This window comes from Elephas maximus, chromosome 1, assembly GCF_024166365.1.
Source record: "Elephas maximus indicus isolate mEleMax1 chromosome 1, mEleMax1 primary haplotype, whole genome shotgun sequence".
NCBI classification, from domain to species: Eukaryota; Metazoa; Chordata; class Mammalia; order Proboscidea; family Elephantidae; genus Elephas; species Elephas maximus.
In genome coordinates, this window is record NC_064819.1 from 93,752,814 (window position 1) to 93,768,984 (window position 16,171).

A 16,171-nucleotide genomic window follows, 5' to 3' on the forward strand; every position below is an offset into this window, starting at 1 on the left:
TAATTAGGTCTTTATCTCAGGGATTGGGGTGGCAAAATGGGTGGGGAGTCGGTGGATGTTTCAACTCCAGATTTGGAGGATAATATTTTTACTTGTCTTACTAGTTATTAAAATGGGTCTAACAAAGATTCCCACACCTACGTGGGTACTGGCAGAAATGGACCCTTTGGGGATCCATTCAGGTACATCCAGAAGTTCTCATCTTGCCCACAGTTGTAATATCACCAGGCTGACTTCTGAGCAGAAATCAAGCCTTCCCATATTTGCTCCAGTGAAGACAAACATATAGGTCATTTAGAACAATCTGAAAGGCAGCAGAGGCTGATAAGAGATTTTGCTGGGTGAGTTCTCGAAAAACACTAGGAGATCTGGTTTTCTCATCTGTAAAATGAGGCTAATAATGAGGACTGAATGGCTGTACCTAGGGTGATCGATGATATTAAAGTATCATAATCTATGTATTATCTATTAATGATATGTAAAATACATGGTAATAATATGTTAAATGTTACCTATCTGTAGCATGCTGTCATTTCAGAAAGGCAGGACCATGGTCCTGGAGCAGGTCCTGGAAGTTGTTGATGTGCCCAGTGTTAAGCCCGTGGTTGCCAGATTGTGGGGAGGTCCTGGATCACCTGTGGGTCAAGAGAAAGAAAACAATCACATCAGATGTTGTTCAAGGGCCTTGGGCCTGGCTCCATGTCTCAGCTGGCGTGGAAACGTTTCATGTTAACAGGCTTTCATGTAGAGACAGGCCTGTGCATAAACCAAAAAAAACCCCAGTTGTCTTCAAGTTGATTGTGACTCATAAGAACCCCTTGTGTTGGAGAGTAGAACTGCTCTCCAGAGTGTTTGAAGGCTGTGGCCTTTTGGAAGCAGATGGCCAGGCCTGCCTTCTGAAGTGCCTCTGGGTGGGTTCGAACAGCCAATCTTTCTGTTGTAGTTGAACACTTAACTGTTTTTGCTACCCAGGGATTTCTGACCTATGCACAGAACTGGGTGTTAGTCTTGGCTGTGCCCATGTGCAGTCCCTACTTCCTGAAGCCAGAAGCAAGCTGGCACATAGTATGTGTTGCACAAATTGTTTCTGAGTCTGTGTCTCTGTGTGGCCCCTCTTGCCTTTTTGTTGCTCTGACAATGTTGTTTCCCTCCTGATAACAGGAAGCACTGTCCAGAGGGCAGGGCAGAGTCTGCTGGCTGCTTTCTTCAAGCTTTCACTTTCAGATGGTGAAAGGCCCCGAGTGGGGTGACTCTTCTGACTACGAGCGATCTACGGGGGCTCCGGGCTGGGGTCTCTGCAGATATTTCTGCCACTGGGGCTGACCCTGCTTCCTCAGCTCTCCTGGGATCCACTTGCCCCTGAGATGGGGGATCTTGGGCCCACAGTGTCTGACCCGGAAGCAGGGAGTGGGGATTCCAGAGCAGTTAACTGCAGGCGCAATCTCTGAGGGCAGATTTGGGGTCTGCTGCCCTGAACCTCCTCAAGCTGCTGAGTTTAGAGACACTTGAGGAAGTCTCTCAAAGCTGAAACCAGGAGAAGCTGGTGAGTTGGCTGTGTAGACTGCCCTGAACCTCCTCGAGCTGCTGAGTTTAGAGACACTTGAGGAAGTCTCTCAAAACTGAAACCAGGAGAAGCTGTTGAGTTGGCTGTGTAGATACCTGTGGGCCACAAGGAGGGGTCAAGGAGTGGCCAGCTGTGAGGAGGGGCCTAAGAATGAAGGTATGTTTGGGGCTGGACCATAGTCTGCTCTAAGAAGTTGAGGACAACCACAGCGAGGCTTACATCTTTATTCATTTATTTTAAAGATGTTTATATAGCAGTTGGAGCCCTGGTGGCATAGTGGTTAAGAGCTGGGAGCAGTTAACCAAAAGGCTGGCAATTCAAATTCATCAGCCACTCTTTGGAAACCCTATGGGAGAGTTCTACTCTGTCCTGTAGGGCGGGTATGAGTCAGAATTGACTCAAGGGGCAATTTTTTTTTTTAATGTAACTTTTACTAGAAGCAGCCTCTGTTCTTATTACCTGAGGTAACTTTACAAATATGAATTAATGTGTTCCTCATTACAACCCATAACAGTATTGAGGAAGGTACTGTTACTATCACCATTTTGCAGATGAGGAAACCAAGACAGACAAGGTCAAGTAACTTGTGTAAGTTGGCCACACAGTGAGTGACTAAGCCCGGAGGAGAGCCCAGCATTTGACCCCAGAGTCTGTGCTTCCCTGACCATAAGTCGCCTCCCCTTGCCCCACGTGCAGCAGGTGGTTTGGGGTCTTTTCTCTGACCAGAGCTCATTTTTTTCTTCTCTCCTGCTCTTTTTTCCTGCTCTGTTCCAACCAGTCTTTTACTGTCAATCAGAAGTCTCACCGCAAAGACAGAGTGGGCAAGAGTTAACTGTCAGAGGGAAATTGACTGGGTACCAGCTGGACACAGGAAGGGCCAGGGTAGGGTTGAAATGTCGGTGAAGCCAAGAAACACAGTTAACAGGGCAGGGTGTCTGTGATGGGAGCCACTGTCTCTGAGGATGTCGTCTGTCTCTGAAGCTTCTCGGGTGAATCCCTGTCACAGTCAAAGAGGATAGAACAAGGAGCATCAGGAGCTGGCATGTCCACCATGGCTGGGGGCCTGCACCAGGGTCCTCTGACCTGGGGTGTGGGAGGGGCTATGCTAGTCCTGTAGATGGAGGGAAGGTCTTCCTCAGGGGCACAGGTGCTGAGAAAGGAAGGCCTGGTGTCTGGGCAGTGAGACTGCGGTGTGCATGTTAGTGGGGTGGGGAAGGAAGGAGTGGTTTGTTCCCAGGTAAACTTAATGTTTCTCTGACACCACAGAGTCTCCCCAGAACAGCTGGGAGGAGCCCAGCTCAAGCCTTGCTTGGTATCAGGGTTGTGTGGGGCCCACCACCCTGTTGGCAAGTAGGCTGAGGCTGAGCTGTGGATGGGCTGTCTCCTGTCTAGTGGTGTTCCCTGACTTCTACCCTGTCTCTCTGCCAGCTCTGAGGAAATGGAGGGCATCTTCAGACACACTTTGGTCTGCCATCTCACCTCCCTGCTGCTCCTCCTCCAGCTGCCCACAAGGGGGTCTGCAGGTGAGTGCTCCACACCTCTCTGTCTGTGTCTCCCTGTGGTATGTGGGAATCACAGGTGAGATGTTGGTTCTCTCCTTCATTAGGGCGGATTTAGACTATTGGAGTCCAACTGCAGAGAGATTATGGTGCCCCCCACTAATTGTGGTTACAAACAAACAAACAAACAATCAAACGATTAAACCATAAATTAGGGTAAAGAATCTGACAAGTGCCAGTGATGACTCCTTTAATATTTAGAAGGGCTAAATATACAATATCTGAAAATACCTTTTCCCTTCTTTTTTTTGATTTCCCTACTTTACTAATGTCCGAAGCAAACATGCATGCATGCATTAATTCTCTTTATTCCCCAAATGATCATGGGAGGTGTCTTAGTCATCTAGTGCTGCTGTAACAGAAATACCACAAGTGGATGGCTTTAACAAAGTGAAATTTGTTCTCTCCCAGTCTAGGAGGCTAGAAGTCTGAATTCAGGGTGCCAGCTCCAGGGGAAGGCTGTCTCTGTCCGCCCCAGGGGAAGGTCCTTGTCTCAGTCTTTCCCTGGCCTATGAGCTTCTCAGTGCAGGAACCCTGGGTCCACCCAGTGATGCTTTCTTGGTGGTATGAGGTCCTCCTGTCTGTCTGCTTGCTTCTCCCTTTTATATCTCAAGAGATTGACTCAAGATACAACCTAATCTTACAGATTGACTCCTGCCTCATTAACATAACTGCCTCCAATCCTGCCTCATTAACATCATAGAGATAGAATTTACAACACATAGGAAAATCACTTCAGATGACAAAATGGTGGGCAATCACACAATACTGGGAATCATGGCCTATTCAAGTTGACATATATATTTTTTGGGGCACAGTTCAATCCATAACAGGTGGTCTACAGTAGTTTATGTGTTGCTCTATGAAGAGAACAGAGACTCCCTGTCTTCATAGAGCTTACATTCTAGCAGGAGGCAGTGAATATTAAATATGATAAACCAAGAAAAAGTATAGTCTGCTAGAGGAGATTAGGGCTATGAAACAATGAAGTAGAGCAGGTATGAGCAGTGTGTGTATGGAGTGGGGGAGATGGAAGGAGGGACATGGGCAGGCAGCAGTGTTCAATAGGGTGGTAAAGAGAGATATGGAATAAGACTTGGGGGAGGAGGGAAGTGAGCGTGAGGATCTTTGGGGAAAGGGCATTCTCACAGGAGGGGTCAGCCAGTGCAAAGCTGACTCATGGTGACCCCATGAACAACGAACCGAAAAGTGCCCAGCCTGCATGAGAAGCTAGAATTGTACCATTAACCTACCAAGGCACTTGGGAACTCCTTAGAAATACACATTTTGGACGTCCCCTGTTGTTGTTGGGGTTAGGTGCCATCGAGTCAGTTCTGACTGGTAGCAACACTATGTACAACAGAATGAAACACTGCCCAGTCCTGCGCCATCCTCACAACTGTTGTTTTGCTTAAGCCCATTGGTGCAGCCACTGTGTCAATCCATCTCATTGAGGGTCTTGCTCTTTCTTGCTGCCCCTCTACTTTACCAAGGACCATGTCCTTCTCCAAGGACCAATCCCTCCTGACAACATGATCAAAGTATGTGACACGTAGTCTGGCCATCCTTGCTTCTAAGGAGCATTCTGGTTGTACTTCTTCCAAGACAGGTTTTTCATTCTTTTGGCAGTCCATGGTATATTCGATGTTCTTCTCTAGCACCACAATTCAAAGGTGTCAATTCTTCAGTCTTCCTTATTCATCGTCCAGCGTTCACATGCATAGGAGGTGATTGAAAACACCATGGCTTGGGTCAGGTGCACCTTAGTCTTCAAGGTGACATCTTTGCTATTTAACACTTTAAAGAGGTCTTTTGCAGCAGATTTTCCCAAAGCAATGCGTCTTTTGATTTCTTGACTGCTGTTTCCATGGGTGTTGATTGTGGACCCAAGTAAAATGAAATCCTTGACAACTTCAATCTTTTCTCCATTTGTCGTGATGTTGCTTATTGGTCTAGTTGTGAGGCTTTTTGTTTTCTTTATGTTGAGGTGCAATCCATACTGAAGGCTGTGGTCTTTGATCTTCATCAGTAAGTGGTGCTTCAAGTCCTCTTCACTCTCAGCAAGCAAGGTTCTGTCCTCTGCATAATGCAGGCTGTTAATGAGACTTCCTCCAATCCAGAAGCCCTGTTCTTCTTCATGTAGTCCACCTTCTCTGATTGTTTGCTCAGCATACAGATTCAGGAAACCCTGGTGGCATAGTGGTTAAGTGCTATGGCTGCTAACCAAAGGGTCTGCAGTTTGAATCCTCCAGGCACTCCTTGGAAACTCTACGGGACAGTTCTACTCTGTCCTATAGGGTCGCTATGAATCGGAATTGACTCGATGGCACTGGGTATACAGATTCAATAGGTATGGTGAAAGGATACAGCCCTGACTCACACCTTTCCTGACTTTAAGCCACGCAGTATCCCCTTGTTTTGTTCGAGTGACTGCCTCTTGATCTATGTACAGGTTCCTCATGAGCACAATTAAGCATTCTGGAATTCGCATTCTTCACAATGTTGTCCATAATTTGTTATGATCCGCACAGTCGAATGCCTTTGCATAGTCAAATAAAACACAGGCAAACATCTTTCTGGTATTCTCTGCTTTCAGCCAGGATCCATCTGACATCTGCCATGATATCCATGGTTCTGCATCCTCTTCTGAATCTGGCTTGAATTTCTGGCAATTCCTATTCAATATGCTGCCGCAGCTGCTTTTGAATGATCTTCAGCAAAATTTTACTTGCATGTGATATTAACGGTATTGTTCGATAATTTCCACATTTGGTGGCATCAGCTTTCTTTGGGATAGGCATAAATACGGATCTCTTCCAGTCAGTTGGCCTAGGTAGCTGTCTTCTAAACTTCTTGGCATAGGCGAGTGAGTACTTTCCAATGCTGCATCCATTTGTTGAAACATCTCAATTGGTATTCCATCAATTTCTGGAGCCTTGTTTTTTGCCAATGCCTTCAATGCAGCTTGGGCTTCTTTCTTCAGTACCATTGGTTCCTGCTCATATGGTACCTCCTGAATTGGTTGAACATCGACCAGTTCTCTTTGGTATAGTAACTCTGTGTATTCCTTCCATCTTCTTTTGATACTTCCTGAGTCATTTACTATTTTCCCCATAGATCCTTCAATATTGCAACTTGAAGCTTGAATTTTTTCTTCAGTTCTTTCAGCTTGAAAAATGCAGAGTGCGTTCTTTCGTTCTGGTTTTCCATCTCCAGGTCTTTGCACATGTCATTATAATACTTTATCTTCTCGAGCCGCCCTTTGAAATCTGTCAACTCTTTTACTTCATCATTTCTGCCTTTCGCTTTAGCGCTAACATTCAAGAATAAGTTTCAGTGTCTCTTCTGCATTCCTTTTTTGGTGTTTTCTTTCTTTCCTGTCTTTTTCATGTCCTTTTGATTTCTTCATGTATGACATCCTTGATGTCATTTGACAACTCGTCTGTTCTTCAGCCATTAGTGTTTAATGCTTCAAATCTATTCTTGAGATGGCCTCTAAATTCAGGTGGGATATACGCAAGGTCGTACTTTGACTCTCGTCGACTTGTTCTAATTTTCTTCAGTTTCAACTTGAATTTGCATATGAGCAATTGATGGTCTGTTCTGCAGTTGGCTCCTGGCCTTGTTCTTACAGATGATTTTGAGTTTTTCCATCGTCTCTTCCCACAGATGTAGTCAATTTGATTTCTCCCTATTCCATCTGGCAAGCCCATGTGTATAGTCATCATTTATGTTGGTGAAAAAAGGTATTTGCAATGAAGAAGTCGCTGGTCTTGCAAAATTCTATCATGCGATCTCCAGCATCATTTCTATTACCAAGGCTATATTTTTCAACTATCCATCCTTCTTCTTAGTTTCCAACTTTTGCATTCCAATCTCCAGTAATTATCAATGCATCCTGATTGCATGTTTGATCAATTTCAGACTACAGAAGTTGGTAAAAATCTTCAATTTCTTCATCTTTGGCCTTAGTGTTTGGTGTGTAAATTTGAATAATAGTCATATCAACTGGTCTTCCTTGTAGGCATATGGATATTATCTTTTCACTGACAGCATTGTACTTCAGGATAGATCTTGAAAAGTTCTTTTTAACGATGAATGTAACACCATTCCTCTTAAAGCTGTCATTCCTGGCATAGTAGACCATATGACTGTCTGATTCAAAATGGCCAATGCTAGTTCATTTCAGCTCACTAATGCAGAGGATATCAATGTTAATGTGTTCCATTTCGTTTCTGACAACTTCCAATTTTCCTAGATTGATACTTCGTACATTCCAGGTTCTGATTATTAATGGATGTGTGCAGCTGCTGCTTCTCATTTTGAGTCCTGCCACATCAGCAAGGGAAGGTCCCAAAAGCTTGACTCCATCCAAATCATTAAGGTGGATTCTACTTTAAGGAGGCAGCTCTTTCCCAGTTGTCTTTTGAGTGGTTTCCAATCTGAGGGGCTCATCTTCTGGCATTGTACCAAAGAATGTTCCACTGCTATTCATAAGGTTTTCACTGGCTGAATCTTTTCAGAAGTAGGCTGCTGGGTCCTTCTTCGTAGTCTGTCTTAGTCTGGAAGCTCAGCTGAAACTCGTCTGCCATGGGTGATCCTGCTAGTATTTGAATAGTGGTGGCATAGCTTCAAGCATCACAGTAACATGCTAGCCCCACAGCTTGACAAACTGACAGACACGTGAGGGAGACCTCCCCTAGACCTACTGAATCAGAAGCTTTGGGATGGGGTCCAGAGATCTGTGTTTTACAATCCCCCTGGGTGATTGTGATACACACCCAGGCTTGAAAGAGTCTTTCCAGGAAGGGCCTGGGACCAGGAGACCAGGCTCATGAGGGAGGCCCTTGACATTGTTTCTGGGCCATGATGTTGTGGTCAGAACATCTCATCCCCTTCAGAGTCCTCACAGTTCATGCCTTCATGAGACTGAGGAGTCATCTCTAATTTTCACCTGATAGTGTTTACTCCCCCCTGCCCCCCTACCCAGTCTTCATCTCTCCAGGTTTCTCACTCTCATGTCTTGTCCACAGACGAGTTCCTGGTGATTGGCCCCACGGATCCCGTTGTGGCAGTGCTGGATGGAAACACCACTCTGCCCTGCTTCCTGTCCCTGGCCATGAGTGCAGAGAACATGGAGCTGCGGTGGTTCCGTTCCAAGTTCTCAGAAGCAGTGTTCATCTATCAGAACCAGCAGGAGCAGAAGGAGGGTCAGATGCTGCAGTATTTGGGGTGGGCCTCGCTGGTGAGAGACTTCCTCACGCAGGGGCAGGCTGCTGTGCGCATTGACAAGGTCTGGGCTTCTGATGATGGGCTGTACACCTGCTTCTTCAGAAAGGGACGCTTCTATGAAGAGGCTACTTTGGAGGTGAAGGTGGTAGGTTGGTGATTTGGTCTATATATTCTAGAGACCTGGAGTGTATGAGCTGGGAGCAGCCTCAGGGATGATTTAACTCAGCATCTCATTTTATAGATGCAGAAAAGGAGGCTCATTCATTCATTTATTCCATGTAAATAATGTAGAGCCCCTACTATGTGCCAGGCCTTGTTCTAGGTGTCACGGACACATCTGTGAGCCAAATAGAGATCCCTGCCCTGTGGAATTCATATTCTAAATGCAGAGATAGAAAAATCACAATAAATAAGTAGGTTATAGATGATGTTAGAAGGTGAAAAGCTCAGAGGATAAAAGGCTAAGTAGAACAGGGAAGGGGATCAGGATGTGGGCATGGCGACTGGAATGGGGACTGAGCTGGTGAGAATGTGCTGTCTGAGCAAAGGGTTGAAGAAAGTAGGGATTTAGCTAAGTGTATATCTGGAGAATAAGAATTCCAGGCAGGAGGAAGAGCCAATGCAAACTCCCTGAGGTACAAGTGTGGCTGTTATATTCTGGGCACACAGGGAGGCCTTATGGCTGGTGGGAGTGAATGGGGGACAGGATGGTAAGAAGTGTCCATACTGGACAAAAAGATGTTCCTGGTATAGGTTGCACAGAGAAGGGACTGGTTAATGCTGCCAGGGGGGATCAGGAAAAGTTACCCAGGGAGGAGATACTTAAGCTGGCACTTGAGTTCATCAGGCAGTGTTGCAAAGAGCTCTCAAGGTTGAGTGACTGAAGCTGTAAAGGCAGGGGGTGGTTAATAGCAATTAACTAAATAGCCCTTTGCGACTAGAGTCTATGGGTGCTGAGGTGCACAGGTGGTGGAGGTTGTGGAGAATTTGAGAGAAGGGGTTGAGGAGGAAGGCAGGTGCCAGATCAGAGAAGGCTTTGTGTCCCATGTTAAGGAGTTTGGATGCAGAGCAGAGGTCATTTTAAGCAGAGCAGTGCTGGGAATGCTCACTCTGGCAGCTGTGAGGTGGAGGGATGGGAGGGAGAAAGGCTGGAGGCCTGGAGTGTAGTTATGAGGTAGAGAGGATGACTGCCTGACCTCAGCTAGTTGCTGTGTGGTGAGAGAGGAGGGGTCAGACATCAGAGAGATTAATAAAATAGACTCAACTGAATGAATAGATTTGGGGATACTAGGGTTTGGGGGTGGGGAAGAGGGGAGCACAGAGACTCCCAGGGTTTTGCCTTGGCTGTTTGCTGTTTAGTGGTAGGAATATTGATAACTATATATCACTTACCTATCACTGTTATAATGCTATGTAACAGTCATGAAATCTCAGTACTATGTAACAATGAACATTTATTTAAGTTCAGCATTTTATAGAGTTCAGCTAATCTCGGCTGGGTGTGGCTATTTTCAACTGAGCTCATTCATACATTTTTGGTCAGCTGAAGAGCTCCTTGTGGAACTTGTCTGGGTTTTTCACATGGATGGGAGTCAACTGGCTGAGCTAGGATGGCTTCAGCTATAAAGGCTGAGGTGACGAGGTAATGTTCCGTGAGTCTCATCCTCCAGCAGGCTAGCCTGAGCATGTACCTCTCCTGGAAATAGCAGAAGGCGCAATGGTGCAAGCACTTTTCAAAACTTTGCTTGTGTCACAGTAGCTAATTTCTCACTGGTGAAATCAAGTCACGTGATCTATCCAAGCATAGGAGTGAGAGGGCACTATAACGTGATGTGGCAAGGGGTGGAGCAGTGGTTAAGGGCTATGGCTGCTTACCAAAATGTTGGCAGTTCGAATCCACCACCTGCTCCTTGGGAACCCTATGGAGCAGTTCTACTGTGTGCTGTAGGGTCATTATGAGCCGGAATTGACTCAGCAGCAATGGGTTTAGGTTTTTTGGTTTGGTAAAGAGTAAGGTGGATATAAAGAAAGGTGGAGATCCAGGGCTATGTTTGTAATTAATCAACCACAGATAGGACAAAATTATGAACTCTGTTGTAGAATTTTGAGTTTGAAGTATATATGAGGGATCCTCGTAAAGACAACCCATGGGGATGTGGATATAAAGGAGGGGAATTTGGGAGACAAAGTTGTTTAATTGATACAATTTTGGAAGTGATTTATAAAGAGAAGCAGTGGGAACAAAAAGAAGCTAGGGAGACTGTGTGACTTGAGAAGAGTGGAGATTCAAGTATTATGCTGAAGGGAGACTGAGGAAGAAAGGCTGCAGGGTGACTGCTGGTCTGCCAAATAGGAGATTTTTGCTAACTCTCCAAGAATAGACTCAATGGAATAGTAGGCGAAGTCAGACTGTTGGGGGTTGAGAGGTATGTGAGAGATGAGAACATAGAGGTATTCATGGATTATACAATTATTCCTCTAAGAAGGGCAGAAGGAGACTAAAGATTTGAATATGTATGTGCTTAGGCAAAGAAGTAGATGGAGAGGAAGAAATTAAAACAAGGAAGTAGAGGTGAGGGAGAAGAGAGAAGAAGAGAGGGAAGTGAGATGATAATTGATGGAACCAGGCTTTACTTAGACGAGATGCTGAGCTGTGAGTTCCAGAGCTCAGGGGAGCAATTATTTTTGAGTGAGGGAAATTTTCTCCTACTCTGTGACAGGAAGATGAGAGTAAGATCAGTTTGGATAAATAAGAATTTGTGGATAATGAAAGCAAAACAAAAAAAGCAAAACCCATAAATCTATTAATTTCAAATATTTCCTACTTCCTAGAGTAAGCCCAACAAAATCTTAGTTTCAACAAAATTTATGGTCTGTTTAACTTATGCCCTTGATGAGTTTTTGTGAGGACATCATCTTATTTTCTCGTGGCCTGGCCTGGAGTTTTGTGCTTTGATTTATGTTTCCTTGGTTTCATCTCAAGAAAAGAGGTTTGAAATTTCTTACCTTTTTTTTTTTTCTCTGTGCCTCAGTCTTTGCATCTGCGTGGTTGGAAAAAAACAGTCCCCAGCCTCAGAGCTCCCCTTAAGAATCCATATGCACCTTCCTTGGTTCCCTGTGGTGGAGACTCTGCCCTGCCACCACTAGGGGCAGCCTTCCCATGGAACCTCCAGAATACATGACAATTCCTTGTGTCACACTGCTAGTGTCCTGAAGCAAATCAAGTTACCTCACCTATCCTAGAGTCAGAGTGTGAGGGTAGCACAAAATGATGGAAGGAAGGCAAGGTGAATATAAACGAAGGGGAAGAGCCTGGGTTATGTTTGTAATCTATCTACTACACGTGGGAAGAAACTATGAATTCTGTTCTGGAATTTTGAGTTCAAAACACATGTGAGGAATCCTGGTGGAGATAACTCATGAGGATGTGGATATAAGGGAGGGGAGTCTGGGAGACAGGGTTGGTTAATGGATAAATTTGGGAAGTGATTTATGAAGAGAAGCAGTGTGCACAAAAAGAAATGAGGAAGAGTGTGTCAAGTGAGAAGAGTGGGATTCAAGGATCAAACTATTGGACTACTCCTGCTTTTATGGGACAGGAGGAGGAACAGAAATCCAGGAAAGCGGTTTAGCACAATGGTCTGAGAGGTGGGAAGCCAAGTGTAAAGGAAGGGTGACCAAGACAAGATGGAGCCAGTTTCAAGCTTGAGTCCACAGTGTCACATCCTGAAGGAAGACTGAGGAAGAACGACTGCAGGTGACCACCAAAGCCGCCAAGTAGGAGATTTTTGTTAATTCACTGAGAATGGACTCAGTGGAATAGTAGGAGAAGCCAGACTGTTGGGGCTTGAGATGTCAGTGAGAGGTGAGACCATGGAGATGTTCATGGATTATAATGGTTACTCTTCTGAGTAGGGAAGAAGAGGGAGTCTGCAGAAATTAGAATATGTTTACAAATTTAAGCAAAAGGATAGGTAGAGAGGAAGAGATTAGCAATAAGTCAGGAGAGAGACAGAGAGAGAGAGACAATAACTGATGGGATCACCCTTAAAAGACATGGTGACCTGTGGGGTCCAGAGCTCAGGTGAACAGTAAGTCTTTGGTGGGGAGATTTCCTCTCGCTTTGTGACAGGAGGGTGAGCATAAGGTCAGTTTATATGCAGAAGAGTTGGTGGATAATTAAAATAAAAGCAAAACAAAATTCATAAATTACTTAATATTTTCTACTACATAGGGAAAGCCCACTCAAGACTTTGTTTTGACAAAACTCTGTGGCCTAGTTTAACTTACGGCCCTCGAATAATTTTGGTAAAGACCCACCTTGTTGCTCCAGGCTTGGTGTGGATTTTCGTTCTTTTTTTTTATGTTTCCTGGGCTGATCTCTGGGAAAAGGTTTGAAAGTCATTTTTCTCTTTTCTCTGCACCTCGGTCTTTCCACCTGCGTGGTTGGAAAGAACAGTCCCTGCCTGAGGTGCTCCCGTAAAAGCTCTCCTAATATCTCCTTCCTTGGGTCCCTGTGGTGGGGCTATGGCCCTTCCACCACCAGGGGGCAGGGTTTCCATAGAACCCCCAGAATGCAGGATGGATGCCTCCATCTGGAGATGTGCAACGTGTCACAATGCGGGGGTCCCGGGCCTCCACCTGGGACAAGGCGGCTTCCTGGGCTCCACAGCTTCCCTCCCACAGGTGTGGGCTCTGGCCCTCAAGTGCTCATGGAAGGGCAGCAGGAAGATGGGGTTCGCGTGGCCTGCAGCGCTTCTAGGTGGTTTCCGAAGCCCCAGGTTCAGTGGAGAGACCGTAGCGGAGAGAAATTGCTGACTTCCACTGAGGCCCATCATGCCCAAGACGCTGACGGACTGTTCCGCCTGGAGGCCTCGCTGGTGGTGAGAGACAGCTCTGTGGGGAACGTGACCTGCTCCATCCTCAACCCTATCCTGGGCCAGGAGAAGGTGAAGGCCATTTTCATCCCAGGTCAGCGCTGTTCCTGTTCCCAGGAGGGCGGGAGGAGGGGATGGGGTCCCTGGGTGCACGGGATTGGGCTGGCCTGGGTGCGCCCTGACGCGATCTCTGTCTGGGCTGCAGAGTCCTTCTTCCCCCATGCCTCTCCTTGGAAGCCAGGTTTTGCTGTGAGCCTGATGGTCCTGGTGGTCCTCATCTTTGGGGCTGGCTATTTTCTCAAGAAAGAATATTCAACAAAGGTGCAGGCACTGAAGGCCAGAGGTAAGACAGGGGAGGGACCGGTTTGGGTGAGGACAGAGCTGGAGCTGAGAGCTAAAGCTGACAGCAGGAGTAGAGCCAGTGGCTGCAGCCTCTAGGAAGACACAGGGCCCCTGACCAGAGCAGGAGGCTCAGGAGAGCCAGAGAGGGCAGCTGGGGCCATCTGTGCTTGGATGGGTCTGGAGGGAGTACTTTTTACAGCATATGGAGGGGGTCTTTTTTGTGGGTTCTCTAGGCACGCAGTCGTTGCTTTTCTTAGAGATTGGATTTAATACGTATTTTCTCTCTTTCAGATGATATCTTGGCAGAGCTGGGTAAGTTCTTCTCTCCCTCCTGAACTCTCAGTGTCCTGTTTGGGGAAGACATGTGGTCCTTAGGTCACCTCATTTCCTGTATGTTGCCTTTCAGACTGGAGGAATAAGGCTCATGAGGCTGGTGAGTGACTTTCCAAATATCCCTGGGTCTCCCGTTCCACCTGTGCCCAGATGTCCCCTGTCCGTGTGTATCTCTGGCATAGACATGAGGACCATGTTCCCTGGGGGCAGTAGTGGAAGGTGGTGGTGGGAGGAATCCTGCTCCTGGGGCTCTCCTGAACTTGGGCCTCTGCTTCCCACCCATTGCTGGGAACCTGGGGGGAGGGGGTGGTGACCCCTGGAATCTGTTATGCATCCTGGGTCTGTTCACTCAAGCCCTGACCTGTGCACTATATTGTAGGTTTCCTAGCCTTTCAATGGACCCGGCTGTCAGTCTCCACCTGGAAGCCAAAAGGCAGATGCTCAGGGATTTCGTAACAGGAGCTGGATAAATAAGTGGGGTCGTTTAGTTTAGGCCCCCACACACTTCCTTCCTGGGAGTGCCAGGTTCTTCAGCTCCTGTAGGTGCTGATCCAAAAGTGATGGGGACCCTCATGCATTGCTAGTGGGAATGCAAAATGGTGCAGCCACTTTGGAAAACAGTGTGGTGGCTCCTCACAAAACTAAAAACAGAACCACCATATGACCCAGCCATCTCAATCCTAGGTATATACCCAAAAGATTTGAAAGCAGGAACACAAATAGAAACCTGTACACCAATGTTCATTGTAGCACTATTCGCAATAGCCAAAATGTGGAAAGAACGGAAATGTCCATCATCAGATGGATGGATAAAGAAAATGTGGTATATACTTGCAATGGAGTATTACTCAATCATGAAGAGAAATGAAGTCTTAATGCATGCCACGACATGGATGGACCTCGGAAACATGCTGATGAAATAAGCCAGTGACAAAAAGACAAATACCGTATGATCTCACTTATAGGCAATAGACAAATATATGGAAACCAAAGATTATTAGTGGTTACTAGGGCTGGGAGGGAGGGGGAGAAGGCGAGTTACTGTTCAGAGGGCACTGAGTTTATGTTCACGGGGGTAGAATCATTCGGAAAAGGATAGTGATAATGGTTTCACTACAAGAAGAATGCGATCAGTGTCACTGAAATATACATGTAAAAATGGCTTAATGGGCAAGTGTTTTGTTATGTATATTTGTATCAGAATAGAGAAAAAATGTGATGGGGAGAGGACTGGGCTGAGTGCGTGGGAGATGAGATGAAGTGAATGAAGGGCTCCCTAGAATAGTGGTGTTATTATGTCTAGAAATAGTTTATTTTAGACTGAATGGCCACTTTTACCCTGAAGTTGGCGTCATAGCCCTGCTTTTTACTCATTCCTCCTTTCTGGTTATCTCCCAGGTATAAATTTGCCAAAAAAAGGCTGGATATAATAATGCTTTTTTCAATTATGGAATAATTTATACTTTTATCCCTAACGTATTTTCACACTTATAGTTTTTGATCCTTTGTGACAGCATTGAATACAGGTAGAATAGGCCTTCTGGAGGTTGTTGAGGCACAGAGCAGCTCAGTGACGTGCACAGGAAAAGTGCACGGTGACACAGCAGCAACAGCGGGACAGTGTGGAATTTGACTGTAGCCCAGGCTTCCTTCCCTGTGGTCATGGCAAGTTCCCACCACCCCTGGCCAGCTCTGCTCGTTGCAGGAGCTCATCTCCCTCCGGCCTCTGTCTCCCTCTGGATAGTCAGCCCTTTAGGACTGAGGAGCAGGGAGGGCCACTCAATTCATGAGGAGCAGACTTTGTCTGGCTAAGGTCTCACCAGTGTGTGTTTCCTTTCAGCTGGAAGAAGTCCCAGCTGAATGTGGGTAAGTGACTGATGTTTCCTGCGGTGTTACATCACCCAGGCCCCAGCCTTCAGCCTTGTCCGTGCCTACTTTTCTGTCAGTGGACCTTATGCCAGGATGGGATGAGTGACCCTGTTCTCCTTGTCACTTTTGTAGCCTCCATCTTAAGTGTAGGGACTTCTCCTCTGGTCCACGGATCTGCCTCCTGTCTGGGCCCTTCCTGAAGGCCATTCTTAGGGCTAGCAACACCCTCTGAAAACATGACATTCTACTGATACTTCTTGCTGGTATTGTCAGGAACAATGGAGAACTCAGTTGCCAGGAGATACAAGAGCAGACTAATGACTGTGTAGATTAGGATTTTCAGGGAGATTTCAGAAACCACACTGGCTTTCCTAGGAATCAGGCTTCTTTAGGAA

General features: G+C 46.2%; 1 protein-coding gene across 1 annotated transcript; it reads left to right on the forward strand.

The window, feature by feature from the left end:
• Window positions 1-913: 913 nt before the first annotated feature.
• LOC126067588 (butyrophilin-like protein 1) lies at window positions 914-13,670 on the forward strand. Its single transcript, XM_049869688.1, has 6 exons — window positions 914-1,065; window positions 1,162-1,543; window positions 2,993-3,087; window positions 8,157-8,504; window positions 13,042-13,326; window positions 13,438-13,670. Exons 3-6 carry the CDS (start codon window positions 3,003-3,005, stop codon window positions 13,668-13,670), a joined length of 951 nt encoding a protein of 316 aa, XP_049725645.1. The 5' UTR covers window positions 914-1,065; window positions 1,162-1,543; window positions 2,993-3,002.
• Window positions 13,671-16,171: the final 2,501 nt, after the last annotated feature.

Bases quoted from the DNA above. Each gene is read 5' to 3' on its own strand.
- LOC126067588 (XM_049869688.1), top strand. From the start codon at position 3,003: ATGGAGGGCATCTTCAGACACACTTTGGTCTGCCATCTCACCTCCCTG. The intron at 3,088-8,156 runs GTGAGTGCTCCA...TCTTGTCCACAG, and splicing joins GCCCACAAGGGGGTCTGCAG to ACGAGTTCCTGGTGATTGGC. The intron at 13,327-13,437 runs GTCAGCGCTGTT...TCTGGGCTGCAG, and splicing joins GAAGGCCATTTTCATCCCAG to AGTCCTTCTTCCCCCATGCC.